The following is a 17,979-nucleotide window of genomic DNA, read 5'->3' on the forward strand; positions in this document are numbered from 1 at the left end:
GGATTGTACTGGAGATTTAGGTTCAGTTCTGGAAGTGAGGCTCATAGTCTCTGTTGCTACCTATAGCCTGTAACAATTTTCAGTGGGGCTAACATGCTGCAAAATGCTGAAGAGAGCTGTTAGGAGCTGTTGTTTTACTCTTTGAAATGTATCTGTAGCTGCCCAGAGACTGACTGCTTACTACAGGGGAAAGTTGAGAGAATTCTCCCTTTTATTCAGTAAACAAATATCTATTGAGCTTCTATTTTCTGCATGCAGTGTTAAAGACCTTTGGTGATTATACTGTTGAGTTTAGTTGGAAGAAAATGTGTACACATAAATATTAAATTGCTAGATTTCTATAAATGCCAAAATAAGTGAAAAGTATGCCAGTGATTTTAGATATTTGGTAGGAGAAATCACTTGGACAGATATAGCATTTCTCTCTATTGATCAACACAGAAGACCTTCTTTTAAGGGTCACTGGCTACATGCCCATTAGAAATACTTCCTCTAAAGCCTTACTCTATAAGGAGTCACCAAGAATCATCATGAGACATGACATTCTTTCCACAACCAAAAGTGCTAATGTGGTGATATTAGTATATTTTTCCTTTCTTTTTCCATTCCCTTTTCTTTTTCCACTATATCTATTCTTACACATATTTCAAATGAAAAGCTGGGGTTTACCGTAAATCCTTTTGATTGAGTAAAGCTCAATTTCAACATCTGTGCTAGCCTCAAACTCACAATTAGGGATTTAAAAATTGTTTTAAAGGCCTCCCTTGCTATCTGAAAGATTATTTGAATTTGGTGTGATAAACAGATTAATGATTGTGAATACATATCACAAATACTTACCATGGAAATATGAGGGTTTGGTAATATTAGGTAGTACACTAATTGCCAGATTGACATGGACTGAAGTTTTTCTATTTGCCATTTTCAGCACCTACAGATATACACTGCAGTTATTTAGGCTGAAGTTAACACAAAAATCAAATGGAGCACTATCTCTCTGAAGACCTACTTAACCTTTGCCTTTCTTACTTATTCAAGAAAACAAAAGTGCTTTGAAAAAAATTAAAGTCATAGAATTATTAGGTAACATTAAAGGTGAGGCATTATCATCATCATCGACATCATCATTGTTGCTTCATCAATTTTAGAAACTATTTTTCATGAATTTAAAGGGGTATGATCTCTATCCTATAAATATTTGAGTTGGGTTCAAAGAATCATTTAAGATGCAAATAATAAAAAAGTCCCTCCTTTGCATAGGTTTGGTTACAAGGAATGAATGTGGAGGTAGGAAAAGCAGAAAATTGGAGGGAGAGAAAAAGGAAAAAGAAAAATCATACACAAAGGTGAGAAGAAACTTATGGAAGGAAAATTAATCAATATCATTTAGTTTAACATAATTATTCCTTTTCTTAAGCCTTAAAATAGTTCATGACCTTTTTCCTGAGGCACTTAAGACTCAGGATCACATGGGTGATTTTCATGGTCTTATAAGTTTCTGGGAGAATTTAATCCTCTAAGACACAACAAAATCCCAACAGATATTCATTTTTATATGATATTGGTGGTTGTGGCAAGTGGGCTATTTCACAGAGGAAAAATTAAAACCTCCAGCAACCTTCCCCGAAATTGTGTGGGCTCTGGAATAGAAAAAGCAAGAATAAGTATAGGAGAAAAAGTTAAAATATAGCTCTTAAAATATATTTAAGGAAGATGAAGTCTAATCATATGAAAGCTTCTGGGGGGGTATGTGTGTGTATGTATATATACATATATATATGTATATATATAAATACATAATGGTGTTCATAAAGGACATATCTGAGACATGGGATTATTACAGATGCTTTTATAAAAAGTGGTATAGTAGTGGTTAAGAATGTGGATTCTAAAATAAGATGGACCTGGGTTCAAGTCCTGTCCTCTGTAAACCTGATTAACTTCTGTGACTCTGAGATAAATTATACAACTCCTGGGGGTGCTCTTTTCACTTTATTTAATATGAGTGGCTCTTGATAGACTAGTGTGATGTGACAGTTGTTATATACCTATCCGATAAGAATTTTATGAAGATTATATAAGAAATGAGTATAAAGTACCTGGCTTGATACTCAGTAATTACTTAATAAATGATTGCATTATTGTTTATTTCTATTTTTCTTGTAGAACTTAAATATATATATATATATTACTTTTGTAACAAGAATAAAAACAACAAAAAAAGACCTACAAAAATATTGGGCATGGAAGAGTTTACTTTTACAATATATAGGGTAAGGTAGGGAGGCATTTCTATTAGGAAAATCTAATTTTTTTCCAAAATGATATCTAACCATTCCTCCAATGAGTTTCCCATTATTTCATTAGAAAGTGCAAGTAAGAATAAGACTGATTAGGCATATAAGCACCATCTGTGTGAAATTTATTTTAAAGGTAGAATGCAGTACATTGCTTATTTGTAATCATATAGCAGGAGTAGATTTATGTAAATTAAACATTAAATAGAAAAATATTTATTCCAGTCATATTTACTCCATTATATTGAAACCATAATTAATTATAGCTATAATTATTGCTTCACACTTGAAAAGAAAATTCCAGCCATAACTAATCCTTTATATTTGAAAAGAAATGACATTTTAGAAGATGGAAGATTAAGGATAGCTACACATTCTTTGATACCCCTCCCATTGAGATGTGTTTCCCCTATCTTGAAACTGGGCTGAACTTAGTGACTTGCTTGACCAAGAGAATGTAGGAGAAATAACTTTCTGGGACTTCCAAGGCCCTGCAGTTTCTGCCCCAGCCTTTTAGAATACTCACTCTGGGAAAGCTGGTTGCTGTGTAAGAAATATGACTACCTTGAGACCACTACACTATGATGAAGTCTGTGATAACCATATGGACAAGTTGTATGTAGAATGAAGGAAAGATGCCTAGACAACCCAGCTATTTCAGCCATCCTAGCTTAGGCATCAGACATAAGCTAATGAGCCATCTTAGGGGACATACTAACTCCAGGAGATATGACATGGAGAACTGAGGAATCTAACCAACAGCCAGAATAAAACCCAGATATATGTCTCTAGTAGAATAATTCCAGCCATCTCTAGCCAATCAAGGTATCCCAGGTGAGGCCCCAGACATCCTGAAGAATATACCATCCCCCATTGTATTCTGCTCAAATTCCTGACCCACAAATCACGAATATAACAGAACGTGTTATGCAGCAATAGTTAACCAGAATAGAACTCCTATTTATAGATCAGATGCACTTTAGGTAGATTTACTGCTAATCTACTTAACTGTCTTTTTTCCCATTAATAGCACACTCCTAAATCAATCATTCACCAAAATTAAGCTGAGTGTATAGTCATAAGAAGTTGCTACATGAGTAATTAAAGCATAAGCAGCAAGCCAATGAAAAGATCCAACACATTATTTTTTTTCAAAATATCAATTCTTTCAATGTATTCTTACCAAAGCAAACTCATGAGATATCCTTCCATCTGGAGGCAGTTTTGCACCAAAACCTAAAGCTGGGAACATTTTATCACTGTCATAATCTTGAACGATTTCTCCCACTGCTTTCAGTGCCATACCATAGGCATTCAGTTGATAAGGATTCATGTAGTGGAGAGAAGTCGGCTGGGTAGGGTTGCCTGATGACAGAAAAAAATATTTCAAACATGAGTGATCAGGCTAAAGATATAATTTTTGGGACATTTTTCTTGATATCTATTTCAGATTCAAATATTAAAAATCATGTTTTCTGCCTACATTCATAGTATGTTAAATATCTTCTTTTGGATAAATATTGACAGAGATATTTATTAAATTAGATCAGATATGTAGAAAGTTTCCCAAAGGTATGCTAAAGCATATGCAGATTTTTTCAAAAATTATTTCTCATTGTCAATGTCATAGGCTATTCTTTTTTTTTTTTAAATAAATTTATTTATTTATTTATTTATTTATTTATTTATTTATTTATTTATTTATGGCTGTGTTGGGTCTTCGTTTCTGTGCAAGGGCTTTCTCTAGTCGTGGCAAGCGGGGGCCACTCTTCATCGCGGTCCGTGGGCCTCTCATTATGGTGGCCTCTCTTGTTGCAGAGCACAGTCTCCAGACGCGCAGGCTCAGTAGTTGTGGCTCACGGGCCTAGCCGCTCTGCGGCATGTGGGATCCTCCCGGACCGGGACACGAACTCGTGTCCCCTGCATTGGCAGGTGGATTCCCAACCACTGCACCACCAGGGAAGCCCCTCATAGGCTATTTTTGACAGAAGAAGCATAAAAGTATTTTTGTTAATCATATTTTATTGTAATCTTTATTTTTAAAAATTGTGTGCCTTTAGTTTGAATCCTTATGCTATAATCAGAGGACCCAACTGATGTAATAGGCTTCAATAATTATGAGGCCTTCCTAAAGTTGTATCACAAACATAAACTGAATATTTGAGACATATCTCAATTTAATCACTTGAAAAGAGAAGAGTATAGAGATTTTCAAAATCATGCAAATTAAATCTCTAGAGCTGAAAAATTATTCAGAGTTTCTAACTAGACATTTAGCTAGGAGTCAAAAGGCTCAAAGTCAGGTCTTGCCATTTGCAGGACAACTATATAATTTCTATTATAAATCCTACCACAGTATTTACTGGGAAGACAAAATAAGATTACATGTGTGGAAGTGATTAAAAATTATAAAGTACCATAGAAATGTAAAGTTTAACTACTACTGTTATTATTGTCTGGGTCATCCACAAATGTAGGATGTTTCATTTGAATAAGATGAATATGAGAGAGAAAGTAATATATGCGCTACCACTCAAACACATATAGATTCACATTCAGTTGCCCTAATTATCAGCACAAAGGCAGCCTGAAAGTCCCTTTAGTTTCTTTTTTTTTTTTTAACATCTTTATTGAAGTATAATTGCTTTACAATGGTGTGTTAGTTTCTGCTTTAAAACACAGTGAATCAGTTATACATATACATATGTTCCCATATCTCTTCCCTCTTGAATCTCCCTCCCTCCCACCCTCCCTATCCCACCCCTATAGGTGGTCACAAAGCAGAGAGCTGATGTCCCTGTGCTATGCGGCTGCTTCCCACTAGCTATCTATTTTACATTTGGTAGTGTATATATGTCCATGACACTCTCTCACACTGTCACATCTCACCCCTACCCCTCCCCATATCCTCAAGTCCATTCTTTAGTAGGTCTGTGTCTTTATTCCCATCTTGCCACTAGGATCTTCATGACCTTTTTTTTTTCTTTCCTTAGATTCCATATATATGTGTTAGCATACTGTATTTGTTTTTCTCTTTCTGACTTACTTCACTCTGTATGACAGACTCTAACTCCATCCACCTCATTACAAATACCTCCATTTCATTTCTTTTTATGGCTGAGTAATATTCCATTGTATATATGTGCCACTTCTTCTTTATCCATTCATCCGATGATGGACACTTTGGTTGCTTCCATGTCCTGGCTATTGTAAATAGAGCTGCAATGAACATTTTGGTACATGACTCTTTTTGAATTATGGTTTTCTCAGGGTATATGCCCAGTAGTGGAATTGCTGGGTTGTATGGTAGTTCTACTTTTAGTTTTTTAAGGAACCTCCATACTGTTCTCCATAGTGGCTGTATCAATTTACATTCCCACCAACAGTGCAAGAGTGTTCCCTTTTCTCCACACCCTCTCCAGCATTTATTGTTTCTAGATTTTTTGATGATGGCCATTCTGACTGGTATGAGATGATACCTCATTGTAGTTTTGATTTGCATTTCTCTAATGATTAAGGATGTTGAGCATTCTTTCATGTGTCTGTTGGCCATCTTCTTTGGAGAAATGTCTATTTAGGTCTTCTGCCCATTTTTGGATTGGGTTGTTTGTTTTTTTGTTATTGAGCTGCATGAGCTGCTTGTAAATCTTGGAGATTAATCCTTTGTCAGTTGCTTCATTTGCAAATATTTTCTACCATTCTGAGGGTTGTCTTTTGGTCTTGTTTATGGTTTCCTTTGCTGTGCAAAAGCTTTTAACTTTCATTAGGTCCCATTGGTTTATTTGTGTTTTTATTCCCATTTCTCTAGGACTGGGTCAAAAAGGATCTTGCTGCGATTTATGTCATAGAGTGCTCTGCCTATGTTTTTCTCTAAGAGTTTGATAGTGTCTGGCTTTATACTTAGGTCTTTAATCCATTTTGAGTTTATTTTTGTGTATGGTGCCAGGGAGTGTTCTAATTTCATACTTTTACATGTACCTGTCCAATTTTCCCAGCACCACTTATTGAAGAGACTGTCTTTTCTCCACTGTATATGCTTGCCTCCTTTATCAAAGATAAGGTGACCATATGTGCGTGGGTTTATCTCTGGGCTTTCTATCCTGTTCCATTGATCTATATTTCTGTTTTTGTGCCAGTACCAAACTGCCTTGATTACTGTAGCTTTGTAATATAGTCTGAAGTCAGGGAGCCTGATTCCTCCAGCTCCATTTTTCGTTCTCAAGATGGCTTTGGCTATTCGGGGTCTTTTGTGTCTCCATACAAATTGTGAAATTTTTTGTTCTAGTTCTGTGAAAAATGCCAGTGGTAGTTTGATAGGGATTGCATTGAATATGTAGATTGCTTTGGGTAGTATAATCATTTTCACAATGTTGATTCTTCCAATCCAAGAACATGGTATATCTCTCCATCTATTTGTATCATCTTTAATCTCTTTCATCAGTGTCCTATAATTTTCTGCATACAGGTCTTTTGTCTCCTTAGGTAGGTTTATTCCTAGATATTTTATTCTTTTTGTTTCAATGGTAAACGGGAGTGTTTTCTTAATTTCACTTTTAGATTTTTCATCATTAGTATATAGGAATGCAAGAGATTTCTGTGCATTAATTTTGTATCCTGCTACTTTACCAAATTCATTGATTAGCTCTAGGAGTTTTCTGGTAGCATCTTTAGGATTCTCTATGTATAGTATAATGTCATCTGCAAACAGTGACAGCTTTACTTCTTCTTTTCCTATTTGGATTCCTTTTATTTCTTTGTCTTCTCTGATTGCTGTGGCTAACACTTCCAAAACTATGTTGAATAATAGAGGTGAGAGTGGGCAACCTTGTCTTGTTCCTGATCTTAGTGGAAATGGTTTCAGTTTTTCACCATTGAGGACAATGTTGGCTGTGGGTTTGTCATATATGGCCTTTATTATGTTGAGGAAACTTCCCTCTATGCCTACTTTCTGCAGGGCTTTTATCATAAATGGGTGTTGAATTTTGTCGAAAGCTTTCTCTGCATCTATTGAGATGATCATATGGTTTTTCTCCTTCAATTTGTTAATATGATATATCACGTTGATTGATTTGTGTATATTGGAGAATCATTGCATTCCTGGAATAAACCCCACTTGATCATGGTGTATGATCCTTTTAATGTGCTGTTGGATTCTGTTTGCTCATATTTTGTTGAGGATTTTTGCATCTATGTTCATCAGTGATATTGGCCTGTAGTTTACTTTCTTTGTGACGTCTTTGTTTGGTTTTGGTATCAGGGTGATGGTGGCCTCGTAGAATGAGTTTGGGAGTGTTCTTCCCTCTGCAATATTTTGGAAGAGTTTGAGAAGGATAGGTGTTAGCTCTTCTCTAAATGTTTGATAGAATTCACCGGCGAAGCCATCTGGTCCTGGGCTTTTGTTTGTTGGAAGATTTTTAATCACAGTTTCAATTTCAGTGCTTCTGATTGGTCTGTTCATATTTTCTATTTCTTCCTGGTTCAGTCTCGGCAGGTTGTGCATTTCTAAGAATTTGTCCATTTCTTCCAGTTTGTCCATTTTATTGGCATAGATTTGCTTGTAGTAATCTCTCATGATCTTTTGTATTTCTGCAGTGTCAGTGGTTACTTCTCCTTTTTCATTTCTAATTCTATTGATTTGAGTCTTCTCCCTTTTTCTCTTGATAAGTCTGGCTAATGGTTCATCAATTTTGTTTATCTTCTCGAAGAACCAGCTTTTAGTTTCATTGATTTTTGCTATTGTTTCCTTCATTTCTTTTTCATTTATTTCTGATCTGATCTTTATGATTTCTTTCTTTCTGCTAGCTTTGGGATTTTTTTGCTCTTCTTTCTCTAATTGCTTTAGGTGCAAGGTTAGGTTGTTTATTCGAGATGTTTCCTGTTTCTTGATGTAGGCTTATATTGCTATAAACTTCCCTCTTAGAACTGCTTTTGCTGCATCCCATAGGTTTTGGGTTGCCGTGTCTCCATTGTCATTTATTTCTAGGTATTTTTTGATTTCCCCTTTGATTTCTTCAGTGATCACTTCGTTATTAAGTAGTGTATTGTGTAGCCTCCATGTGTTTGTATTTTTTACAGATCTTTTCCTGTAATTGATATCTAGTCTCATAGCGTTGTGGTCGGAAAAGATACTTGATACGATTTCAATTTTCTTAAATTTACCAAGGCTTGATTTGTGACCCAAGATATGATCTATCCTGGAGAATGTTCCATGAGCACTTGAGAAAAATGCGTATTCTGTTGTTTTTGGGTCAAATGTCCTATAAATATCAATTAAGTCCATCTTGTTTAATGTATCATTTAAAGCTTGTGTTTCCTTATTTATTTTCATTTTGGAGGATCTGTCCATTGGTGAAAGTGGGGTGTTAAAGTCCCCTACTATGATTGTGTTGCTGCCAATTTCCCCTTTTATGGCTGTTAGTATTTGCCTTATGTATTGAGGTGCTCCTATATTGGGTGTATAAATATTTACAATTGTTATACCTTCCTCTAGGATCAGTCCCTTGATCATTATATAGTGTCCTTCTTTGTCTCTTGTAATATTCTTTATTTTAAAGTCCATTTTTTCTGATATGAGAATTGCTACTCCAGCTTTCTTTTGATTTCCATTTGCATGGAATATCTTTTTACATCCCCTCACTTTCAGTCTGTATGTGTCTCTAGGTCTAAAGTGGGTCTCTTGTAGACCACATATATATGGGTCTTGTTTTTGTATCCATTCAGCCAGTCTGTGTCTTTTGGTGGGAGTATTTCGTCCATTTACATTTAATGTAATTAACGATATGTATGTTCCTATTCCCATTTTCTTAAATGTTTTGGGTTTGTTATTGTAGGTGTTTTCCTTCTCTTGTGTTTCTTGCCTAGAGAAGTTCCTTTAGCATTTGTTGTAAAGCTGGTTTGGTGGTGTTGAACTCTCTCAGCTTTTGCTTGTCTCTAAATGTTTTAATTTCTCCATCAAATCTGAATGAGATCTTTGCTGGGTAGAGTAACCTTGGATGTAGGTATTTCTCCTTCATGACTTTAAGTATATCCTGCCACTCCTTTCTGGCTTGCAGAGTTTCTGCTGAAAGATCAGCTGTTAACCTTATGGGGATTCCCTTGTGCGTTATTTGTTGTTTTTCTCTTGCTGCTTTTAATATGTTTTCTTTATATTTAATTTTTGATAGTTTGATTAATATGTGTCTTGGCGTGTTTCTCCTTGGATTTTTCCTGTATGGGACTCTCTGTGCTTCCAGGACTTGATTAACTATTTTCTTTCCCATATTAGGGAAGTTTTCAACTATAATCTCTTCAAATATTTTCTCAGTCCCTTTCTTTTTCTCTTCTTCTTCTGGGACCCCTATAATTCGAATGTTGGTGTGTTTAATGTTGTCCCAGAGGTCTCTGAGACTGTCCTCAGTTCTTTTCATTCTTTTTTCTTTATTCTGCTCTGCAGTAGTTATTTCCACTATTTTATCTTCCAGGTCACTTATCCGTTCTTCTGCCTCAGTTATTCTGCTATTGATCCCGTCTAGAGTATTTTTAATTTCATTTATTGTGTTTTTCATCATTGCTTGGTTCCTCTTTAGTTCTTCTACGTCCTTGTTAAATGTTTCTTGCATTTTGTCTATTCTATTTCCAAGATTTTGGATCATCTTTACTATCATTATTCTGAATTCTTTTTCAGGTAGACTGCCTATTTCCTCTTCATTTGTTAGGTCTGGTGTGTTTTGACCCTGCTTTTTCACCTGCTGTGTGGTTTTTTTTCTTCTCATTTTGCTCATCTTACTGTGTTTGGGGTCTCCTTTTCACAGGCTGCAGGTTCGTAGTTCCCGTTGTTTTTTGTATCTGTCCCCAGTGGCTAAGGTTGGTTCATTGGGTTGTGTAGGCTTGCTGGTGGAGGGGACTAGTGCCTGTGTTCTGGTGGATGAGGTTGGATCTTGTCTTTCTGGTGGGCAGGTTCACGTCTGGTGGTGTGTTTTGGGGTGTCTGTGGCCTTATTATGATTTTAGGCAGCCTCTCTGCTAATGAATGGGGCTGTGTTCCTGTCTTGCTAGTTGTTTGGCATAGGGTGTCCAGCACTGTAGCTTGCTGGTCGTTGAGTGAAGTTGGGTCTTGATGTTGAGATGGAGATCTCTGAGAGATTTTCGCCATTTGGTATTACGTGGAGCTGGGAGGTCTCTTGTGGACCAGTGTCCTGAAGTTGGCTCTCCCACCTCAGAGGCACAGCCCTGATGCCTGGCTGGAGCACCAAGAGCCTTTCATCCACACAGACTGGAGGCTTGTCTCTGGCGGCCGCAAAACGAGCAATCTCCGCACCCGACCGCCAGAATCTTAAAAGTTTATACAGAGGCTTTAACTGGGTTCGGTCACGTTTTCAGTCCAGATGGTTTCAACACCACATTGCTTTCTCAAAGCTGCATCCTGGAAAACAGCTCCTTGTGTGTGTCCCTTTAGTTTCTTAAGTGAAAATGGAAATTAAATGCGACTTGTAACAGCTCATAAAGCTCAATTCTACATTAAAACATTGTCCAAAGAAGAAATGCTTCAACGCATAGTTCTTTTTTGATAGGGAAAAAATAATAATAAACACTTGAGATCCAGAGAGAAACAAAATAAAGGAAAGATCTCCCTTTGGTTTATAATGCATATAATAATACCCAGACCAATTTTGGTTTCAAGATAATTCATTGTGTAAATGCATTTATATTTCCAAAGTGTTATCAGCATTCAAGAGCCAAATGACAAAATTTCTAAAAAAGTGTCTTCTGACCAAGATGGGCCCTAATGTTCCCCTCAGCTTGCCTAAACTTAAGAAAGGTTTCTCCTGACTAAGTCCCTGACCTCCTGTTTCTTAGAACATTTACTTTAGAAAACTTGGAATTGTGAATTCCTTCTCTGTTCCTTTGAGATATAAATCTTCTACAATCCAGGAATGTCTTCCTCAGGGACCTGGGAGCCATCCCTTTGAAATGTAATCATCAAGAAAAAATCACCTCTGTTGCCTAGTCTCTATGGGAGAGCGGGAGCCTACCTTCAGTAAGTGCTAATTAGTAAACACAGATGGCCTAATCACACAGACCAATTTCCCCTCCAATCTCTCAGTACTTTTCCACTAGTTCACCACAGCACTTAAAAACCCTCTCACCTTTTGCTTTGGAGGAATTGAGTTCAATTTCTTTCATTGCAATAGCTTCGATTTCTATTGCAAAAATCCTGAAAAAATTCTTCCTTGCCTGTCTAACTTATCTGGTGCAATTTTTCTGTGACAGTTCTTTCTAAAGCAGGGATTTTGCCTCTTGTTCAAAAGCGTACAGGAGCCACAGATAAACGATACCACTACTAAGTTGTTATTTAACGCAACTCTCAAATGTAAGAAGAATTGTTACCCATCGGTTGCAATATGCAACTAATTCTATTTCTCTAAGAAAACCACAACTTAAAGCTAAAATAAAAAAGCTACTAATACCGCAGCATATCTAAACATCTTAGCCTGTCATGCACAGCAGAGCCCAATCCTACCCATTCAAAGATGTTCCCTCTATCTCTTTGTAGCATCTTCATCCAGACCAATCTCTTCACTATACCACTAATGATGTTTTCTTTTCCATCCCTACCTCTCACTTTGCCACTTTCTCCTCCTCCAGCTTATGTCTCACATACATCAGACAACCTTCATTATTTATTCCAGCCCTTATTGTCTTTCCTCTCCTACTCTTATGCTCTTGTGTTCTGTACCACAAAATTTGGCAATTCCTTGAATCTGGGACCATATTTGTACCACCTCTATAACAGCAGCAATGCATATGGAAAAGTGAACTTGTAGTAGGTTGGTAACATTGAGTTATCAGCTAATAACAATAATAATTATAATAGCATGGAATGTAACATGAACTTACTTCATATCTCACTTAATCCCTTTTCAACAAACCTATGACATGGGTACTTTTATTACACTTATTTTTCAGATCAAATAACTTTCAGATTAAATAACTTGACCAAATCACACAGTAATAATTGGTCAAACTAGAATATGAATCTAGGCAGATTCCATTGCCCTTACTCTTAGTTATAACTCTTTGCCTAAGGATTTTGAAATATTTTAAACCCTGAATATTTTCAAACATATCTGATTTTGTTTTAAAGGTACACTAAGTCTTTGTAAAAAAAAAAAAAAATAACACTTGAATAGGCTCTTTTAAAAAGCTTCATTGAGATATAATTCATATAACTTATATTTAACCCATTTAAAATGTACAATTCAATTATTTTAGGTATATTTACAAATAAGCAGAACCATCAATACAGTCAATTTTAGAACATTTTCATCACCTCAAAAAATGTACTTATTTACAATCATTCTCTTATTACTCCATCCAGCCCAGCACTAAACAATGACTAATCTACTTTCTGTCTCTTTAATTTGCCTATTCTGGACATTTCATGTAAATAGAATTACATAGTATGTGGTCATTTATGACTAGGTTTCACTTGGTGAAGTGATTTCAAGGTCCTTCTGTGTTGTAGCATGTTTTGGTACTTCATATTTCATTCCTGTTTATTGCTGAATAATATTCCATTGTATGAACATACCACATTTTAAAATCAGTTTGTCAGTTGATGGACATTTGGGTTGTTTCTACATTTTGGCTATTATGCTGCTATAAACATTCATGTACAAATTTCTGTGTGGATATAGGTTTCCATGTCTCTTGCATATATATCAAGGGTGGAACTGCTGGGTCATATGGTAACTCTATGTTTAACAACTTGAAGAACTGCCAAAGAGTCTTCCAAAGTGGCTGCACCATTTTACATTCTCATCAGCAGTATATGAGGGTTCCAACTTCTTCACATGCTCCAAACACGTATTGTTTTCTGACTTTTGGATTATAGTCAACCTAGTGGGTGTGAAATAGTATCTCAATATGATTTTGATTTGCGTTTCCTGATACGTAAGTATGTCAAGTACCTTTTCATGTGCTTACTGGTCATTTGTATAGCTTTTCTGAATAACTGGAATACCACTTTTAATTGGGTTGTCTTTTTTCGAATTATAAGAGTTCTTTATACATTCTAGATACAAGTCCTCTATGAGGTATTTGATTTGCTAATATTTTATCCCATTCTGGGGTTTGTCTTTTCACTTTGTTAATTATGTTCTATGGAGCATAAAGAAGTTTTAATTTTGATGGAGTTCAATTTATTTATTTTTTACTCTTGTTGCTCATGTGTTTGGTGTCATATCTAAGAACCAATTGTCAAATCCAAGGTCATGAAGATATATCCCTATGTTTTCTTCTAATAGCTTTATAATTTTAACCCTTACATTTAGATTTTTGATCTATTAAGAGTCCAACCTCATTCTTTGGCCTGTGGCTATCCAGTTGTCCCAGTACCATTTGTTGAAGAGACTATTCTTCCCCCATTGAATTATCTTGGTACCCTTCTCAAAATCAGTTAACCTTAGATGCATGGGTTTATTTCTGGAATCTCAATTCTATTTCATTGATCAATATATCTATCTTTATGCCAGACCTACACTGCCTTGATTACTGTTGCTTTGTACTAAGTTTCAAAAAAGAGTATGAATCCTCCTACTTTGTTCTATTTTTTTCAAATCTGCTTTGGTTCTTCTGGGCCCCTTTAAATTCCAAATGAATTTTTGGGTCAGTTATCCATTTCTTCAAAAAAGACCTTTCAGATTTTGATAGAGATTACAGTGAACCTGTCAATCTCTTTGGAAAATATTGCCATCTTAACAATGTTGAATTTCCTAATCAATGAATGTGGCATATTTTTCAACTTATTTAGATCTTTAATTTCTTTCAAAATTTTTTCAGAATATAATTTTAGGATATAAGTTTTGCACTCACTTTGTTAAATTTATTCCTAAGTACTGTATGCCTTTTGATACTATTGTAAATGGAACTGTTTTCTTAATTTCATTTTCATATTATTCATTGGAAGTGTATAGAGAAAGAATTGATTTTTTAATATGGCTCTTCAATCCTTCAATCTTGCTGAACTCATTTAATAGTTCTAATAGATTTTTAGTGGATTCCTTAGGGTTGTCTACATAAAAGATTATGTCATCTGCAAATAAAAATAGTTTTACCTCTTCCTTTCCAATCTGGATGTCTTTTATTTTTTTTTCTTGCCTAATTGCCCTGGCCTCCAGTACAATGTAAAATAGAAGTAGCAAGAGCAGACATCCTTGTCTTTTTCCTCATCTTAAGGTGAAAGCATTCAGCTTTTCACCCTTAAGTATGATGTTGGCTATAGGTTTTTATATTTTCCCTTCATAAGGTTAGTAAGTCATTTTCTATTCCTAGTTTACGTGGTTTTATTATAAAAGTATGTTGGACTTTGTCAAATTCTTTTTCTATATCAATTGAGGTGACCATGTGGTTTTTACATTTTCTTCTATTGGTACAGTGTATGACATTATTTGATTTTTGAATATTAAGTCAAGCTTGCATTCCTGGGATAAATTTTAATTGGTCAGGGTATATAATTCTCTACATATGCTGCTGGATTCAGTTTGCTAGTATTTTGTTAAGGGTTTTTATATCCATAAAATATATTGTTCTTTAGTTTTTCTTACGATGCTTTTGTCTGGTTTTGGTATCAAGGTAATACCTCTTAAAATGAGTTGGAAAGTGTTCCTTCCTCTTCCACTTTTGGAAAGTGTTCCTTCCTCTTCCTCTTCCAATTTGTGAAAACTTGGCATTAATTCCTCTTTAAATAGAGTTCATCAGTGAAGCTATCTATACCTGGACCCATATAAACTTTGTGGATAGTTTTTAAGTTACTAATTCAATCTCTATTATGGGTCTATTCAGATTGTCTATTTTCTTAAGTCAGTTTCAGTAGTTTGTATCATTGTATTGAATAAATTCTCGCCCTTATAGTGGTGCTAATGTTTATCAATAAATGAAAGCTAGCATTTTAATCCAGTTGGATTTTGGTGTATATGTTTCCTATATTACTGAATAAAACACATGTGTAAAAATCATTAACTTGAAGCCACAATATTGGAGAATAAATTTATCATGTAGTCAAAGAAAAGCTAAATTAGAATTTGGTCCCCTCATCTCTATTTGTAACTCTACTGCTAACAAGTCAAAATGTGTTGATTAGTAAAAGGATTTTTCTAGATCTGAGTTTTCTTGTTTGTATAAGAGGATGATGGTTGGAGTAAGTGATCTCTTACCTAAAATTCTATTATTTTGTGAAAAGTGAGTGAATGTGAGAGAAATGTGAAGTGAATTTAATGTGAGAGTTACAGCACAATAAATAATTTGAAAAGAAAACTAGATAAATATATAAAGTAATGGCAACTTCTGGTAAAAGTTAAAAAATGAGAATCAAGGTTGTGGCGAAAAGGGAACTCTCCTGCACTGTTGGCGGGAATGTAAATGGAAACAGCCACTATGGAAAACACTATGGAGGTTCCTTAAAAATCTAAAAATAGAACTACCATATGACACAGCAATCCCACTACTGGGTATATACCCTGAGAAAACCATAATTCAAAGAGACATGTACCACAATGTTCACTGCAGCACTATTTACAATAGTCGGGACATAGAACCAACTTAAATGTCCATAGACAGATGAATGGATAAAGAAGATGTGGCACATATATACAATGGAATATTACTCAGCCATAAAAAGAAATGAAATTGAGTTATTTGTAGTGAAGTGGATGGACCTAGAGTCTGTCATACAGAGTTAGGTAAGTCAGAAAGAGAAAAACAAATACCATATGCTAACACATATATATGGAATCTAAAAAAAAAAAAAAATGGTACTGATGAACCTAGTTACTGATGAACCTAGTTGCAGGGCAGGAATAAAGATGTAGACATAGAGAATGGACTGGTGGACACGGGGTGGGAGGGGGAAGCTGGGGCGAAGTGAGAGTAGCATCGACATATATACACTACCAAATGTAAAATAGTTAGCTAGTGGGAAGCAGCAGCATAGCACAGGGAGATCAGCTCGGTGTTTTGCAATGACCTAGAGGGGTGGGATAGGGAGGATGGGAGGGAGGCTCAAGAGGGAGGGGATATGGGGACATATGTATGCATATGGCTGATTCACTTTTGTGTACAACAGAAACGAACATAGTATTGTGAAGCAATTATACGCCACTAGAGATCTAGTAAAAAAAAAAAAAAATAATGAGACTCATGTTCTTATGACACATAATAACTGATTTTAAATGATTATTCTGTTTGAAACAAAGTCACTTCAAAATAAAGTTAAAAGTCCACTCTCTTTCCTTTCTTAAAATGTTTGATATACAAATTAGGAATATCCATACATGGGGTGTTATATGATGGTCCATCTGAATTAATTAAATATAAATGTGTTAACATAACTAATTCTTAAAAATAATTGAATAAAAGTAAAGTAAGCTGCTACTGTACATGTACTTGAATTCATTTATATAAATTAATACACAGAAAAGTACTATAAAAATGAGGATTATAGTTAGACACACTTCAGAATTGTAGTTATGCATGGAGAAGAAGGGAGCATAGAAAAAATGGAGCAGGGTACACAATGAGCTTAACTAGATCTAAAATTTTCCTTTTAAAAATATGTAAAACAAAAAAGGCAATATTTCAATATTTAATAAATTTGAATGGGACTATTATGCACTTTTGTTGTATTTCTTATAGTCTTTTGTATACCTGAACTATTTCATAATACTGAAAAAAGAAAAGTTATCCGAATTTTATAGGAAACACTTCAGAAGTATGTATTCGTGGAAAGAAAACATCTAAACCTCATGAAAATAAATATTTATTTTTTAATGTAATTGCTGATAATTTTTATTATGGGATAGTTGTAATACTCACCATTTGATGCAGTAAAATCAATAGCCACTGTGAAATTGATTTGTGTTCTAAAATATAAGTAAAATAGAATCATTAATAACTGAATAACCTCATAAAAAGAAGTTTGATTTCCATTTTTGTTACATTTTTTTTGTTACATTTTTAACATCACTAATTTTCTTAAATGTTATTACTAGCAACTATGTTACAGCACACACTGAATAGTATCAGTTAGGCAGTTTTACAAGCTAAGAACCTGGCAAAATACCTTTACGATCATGCAACTGTAAAATACAAAACAAAGCATCAGGAATAAAAATAGCTTCTAGCTGAAAGCACAATAACAAAGTGAGGAGCTCATAATGAAGTCAAACTGTAAATAATTATTTTCCAGTCTCCAATGTCAACATTTATTATTAATTTGTTTTCAAAACTATTTTGTAGTCGATGTGAAATTATTATGCCCTTAAAAGTATGGCATTGCTAAAATAATGTCTAATAATATCGTTCCTTAATCTAATTCTTTCCAACAATCCTGAAAACACAGGATTTTCTTTTGCTTTCTTCAGAACTCAAGTATTTCAAATACTGATCAGTGCTCAGTGCTCAGTGCTCACAGCACTCCTGTGTACTTGCATGTATTTATAGATATGGATAAATATTTATATAGATGAAATTGTTATATATACTTTAAAATTTCAGCACATGGTAGTTACCCAAAATTATCTTACTGTATTAGTGTTTTGTGGTTTTTTTTTCTGGTAGAAACCAAGGAGGTGGCATTCGTATTAAAAATTCACTCTTTTGGATAAACCCCTAAGTCTTTCTATATGTAATTCCACTTTCTCACTAAA

The 17,979-nt window shown here is 34.8% G+C and overlaps 1 protein-coding gene across 3 annotated transcripts in view; it reads right to left on the reverse strand.

Moving 5' to 3' along the window:
- The window catches only part of CPNE8 (copine 8), a 318,962-nt gene that overhangs the window by 43,790 nt on the left and 257,193 nt on the right, over positions 1-17,979 (reverse strand). For all 3 annotated transcript variants that reach the window (XM_036867581.1, XM_036867580.1, XM_036867582.1), the window contains 2 exons: positions 17,147-17,193; positions 3,481-3,662 (listed from right to left, as the gene is read on the reverse strand). In XM_036867581.1, coding sequence (XP_036723476.1) covers positions 3,481-3,662; positions 17,147-17,193 — 229 coding nt within the window. The remainder of the gene's footprint in view (positions 1-3,480; positions 3,663-17,146; positions 17,194-17,979) is intronic.

This window comes from Balaenoptera musculus, chromosome 10, assembly GCF_009873245.2.
Source record: "Balaenoptera musculus isolate JJ_BM4_2016_0621 chromosome 10, mBalMus1.pri.v3, whole genome shotgun sequence".
Lineage (NCBI taxonomy): Eukaryota > Metazoa > Chordata > Mammalia > Artiodactyla > Balaenopteridae > Balaenoptera > Balaenoptera musculus.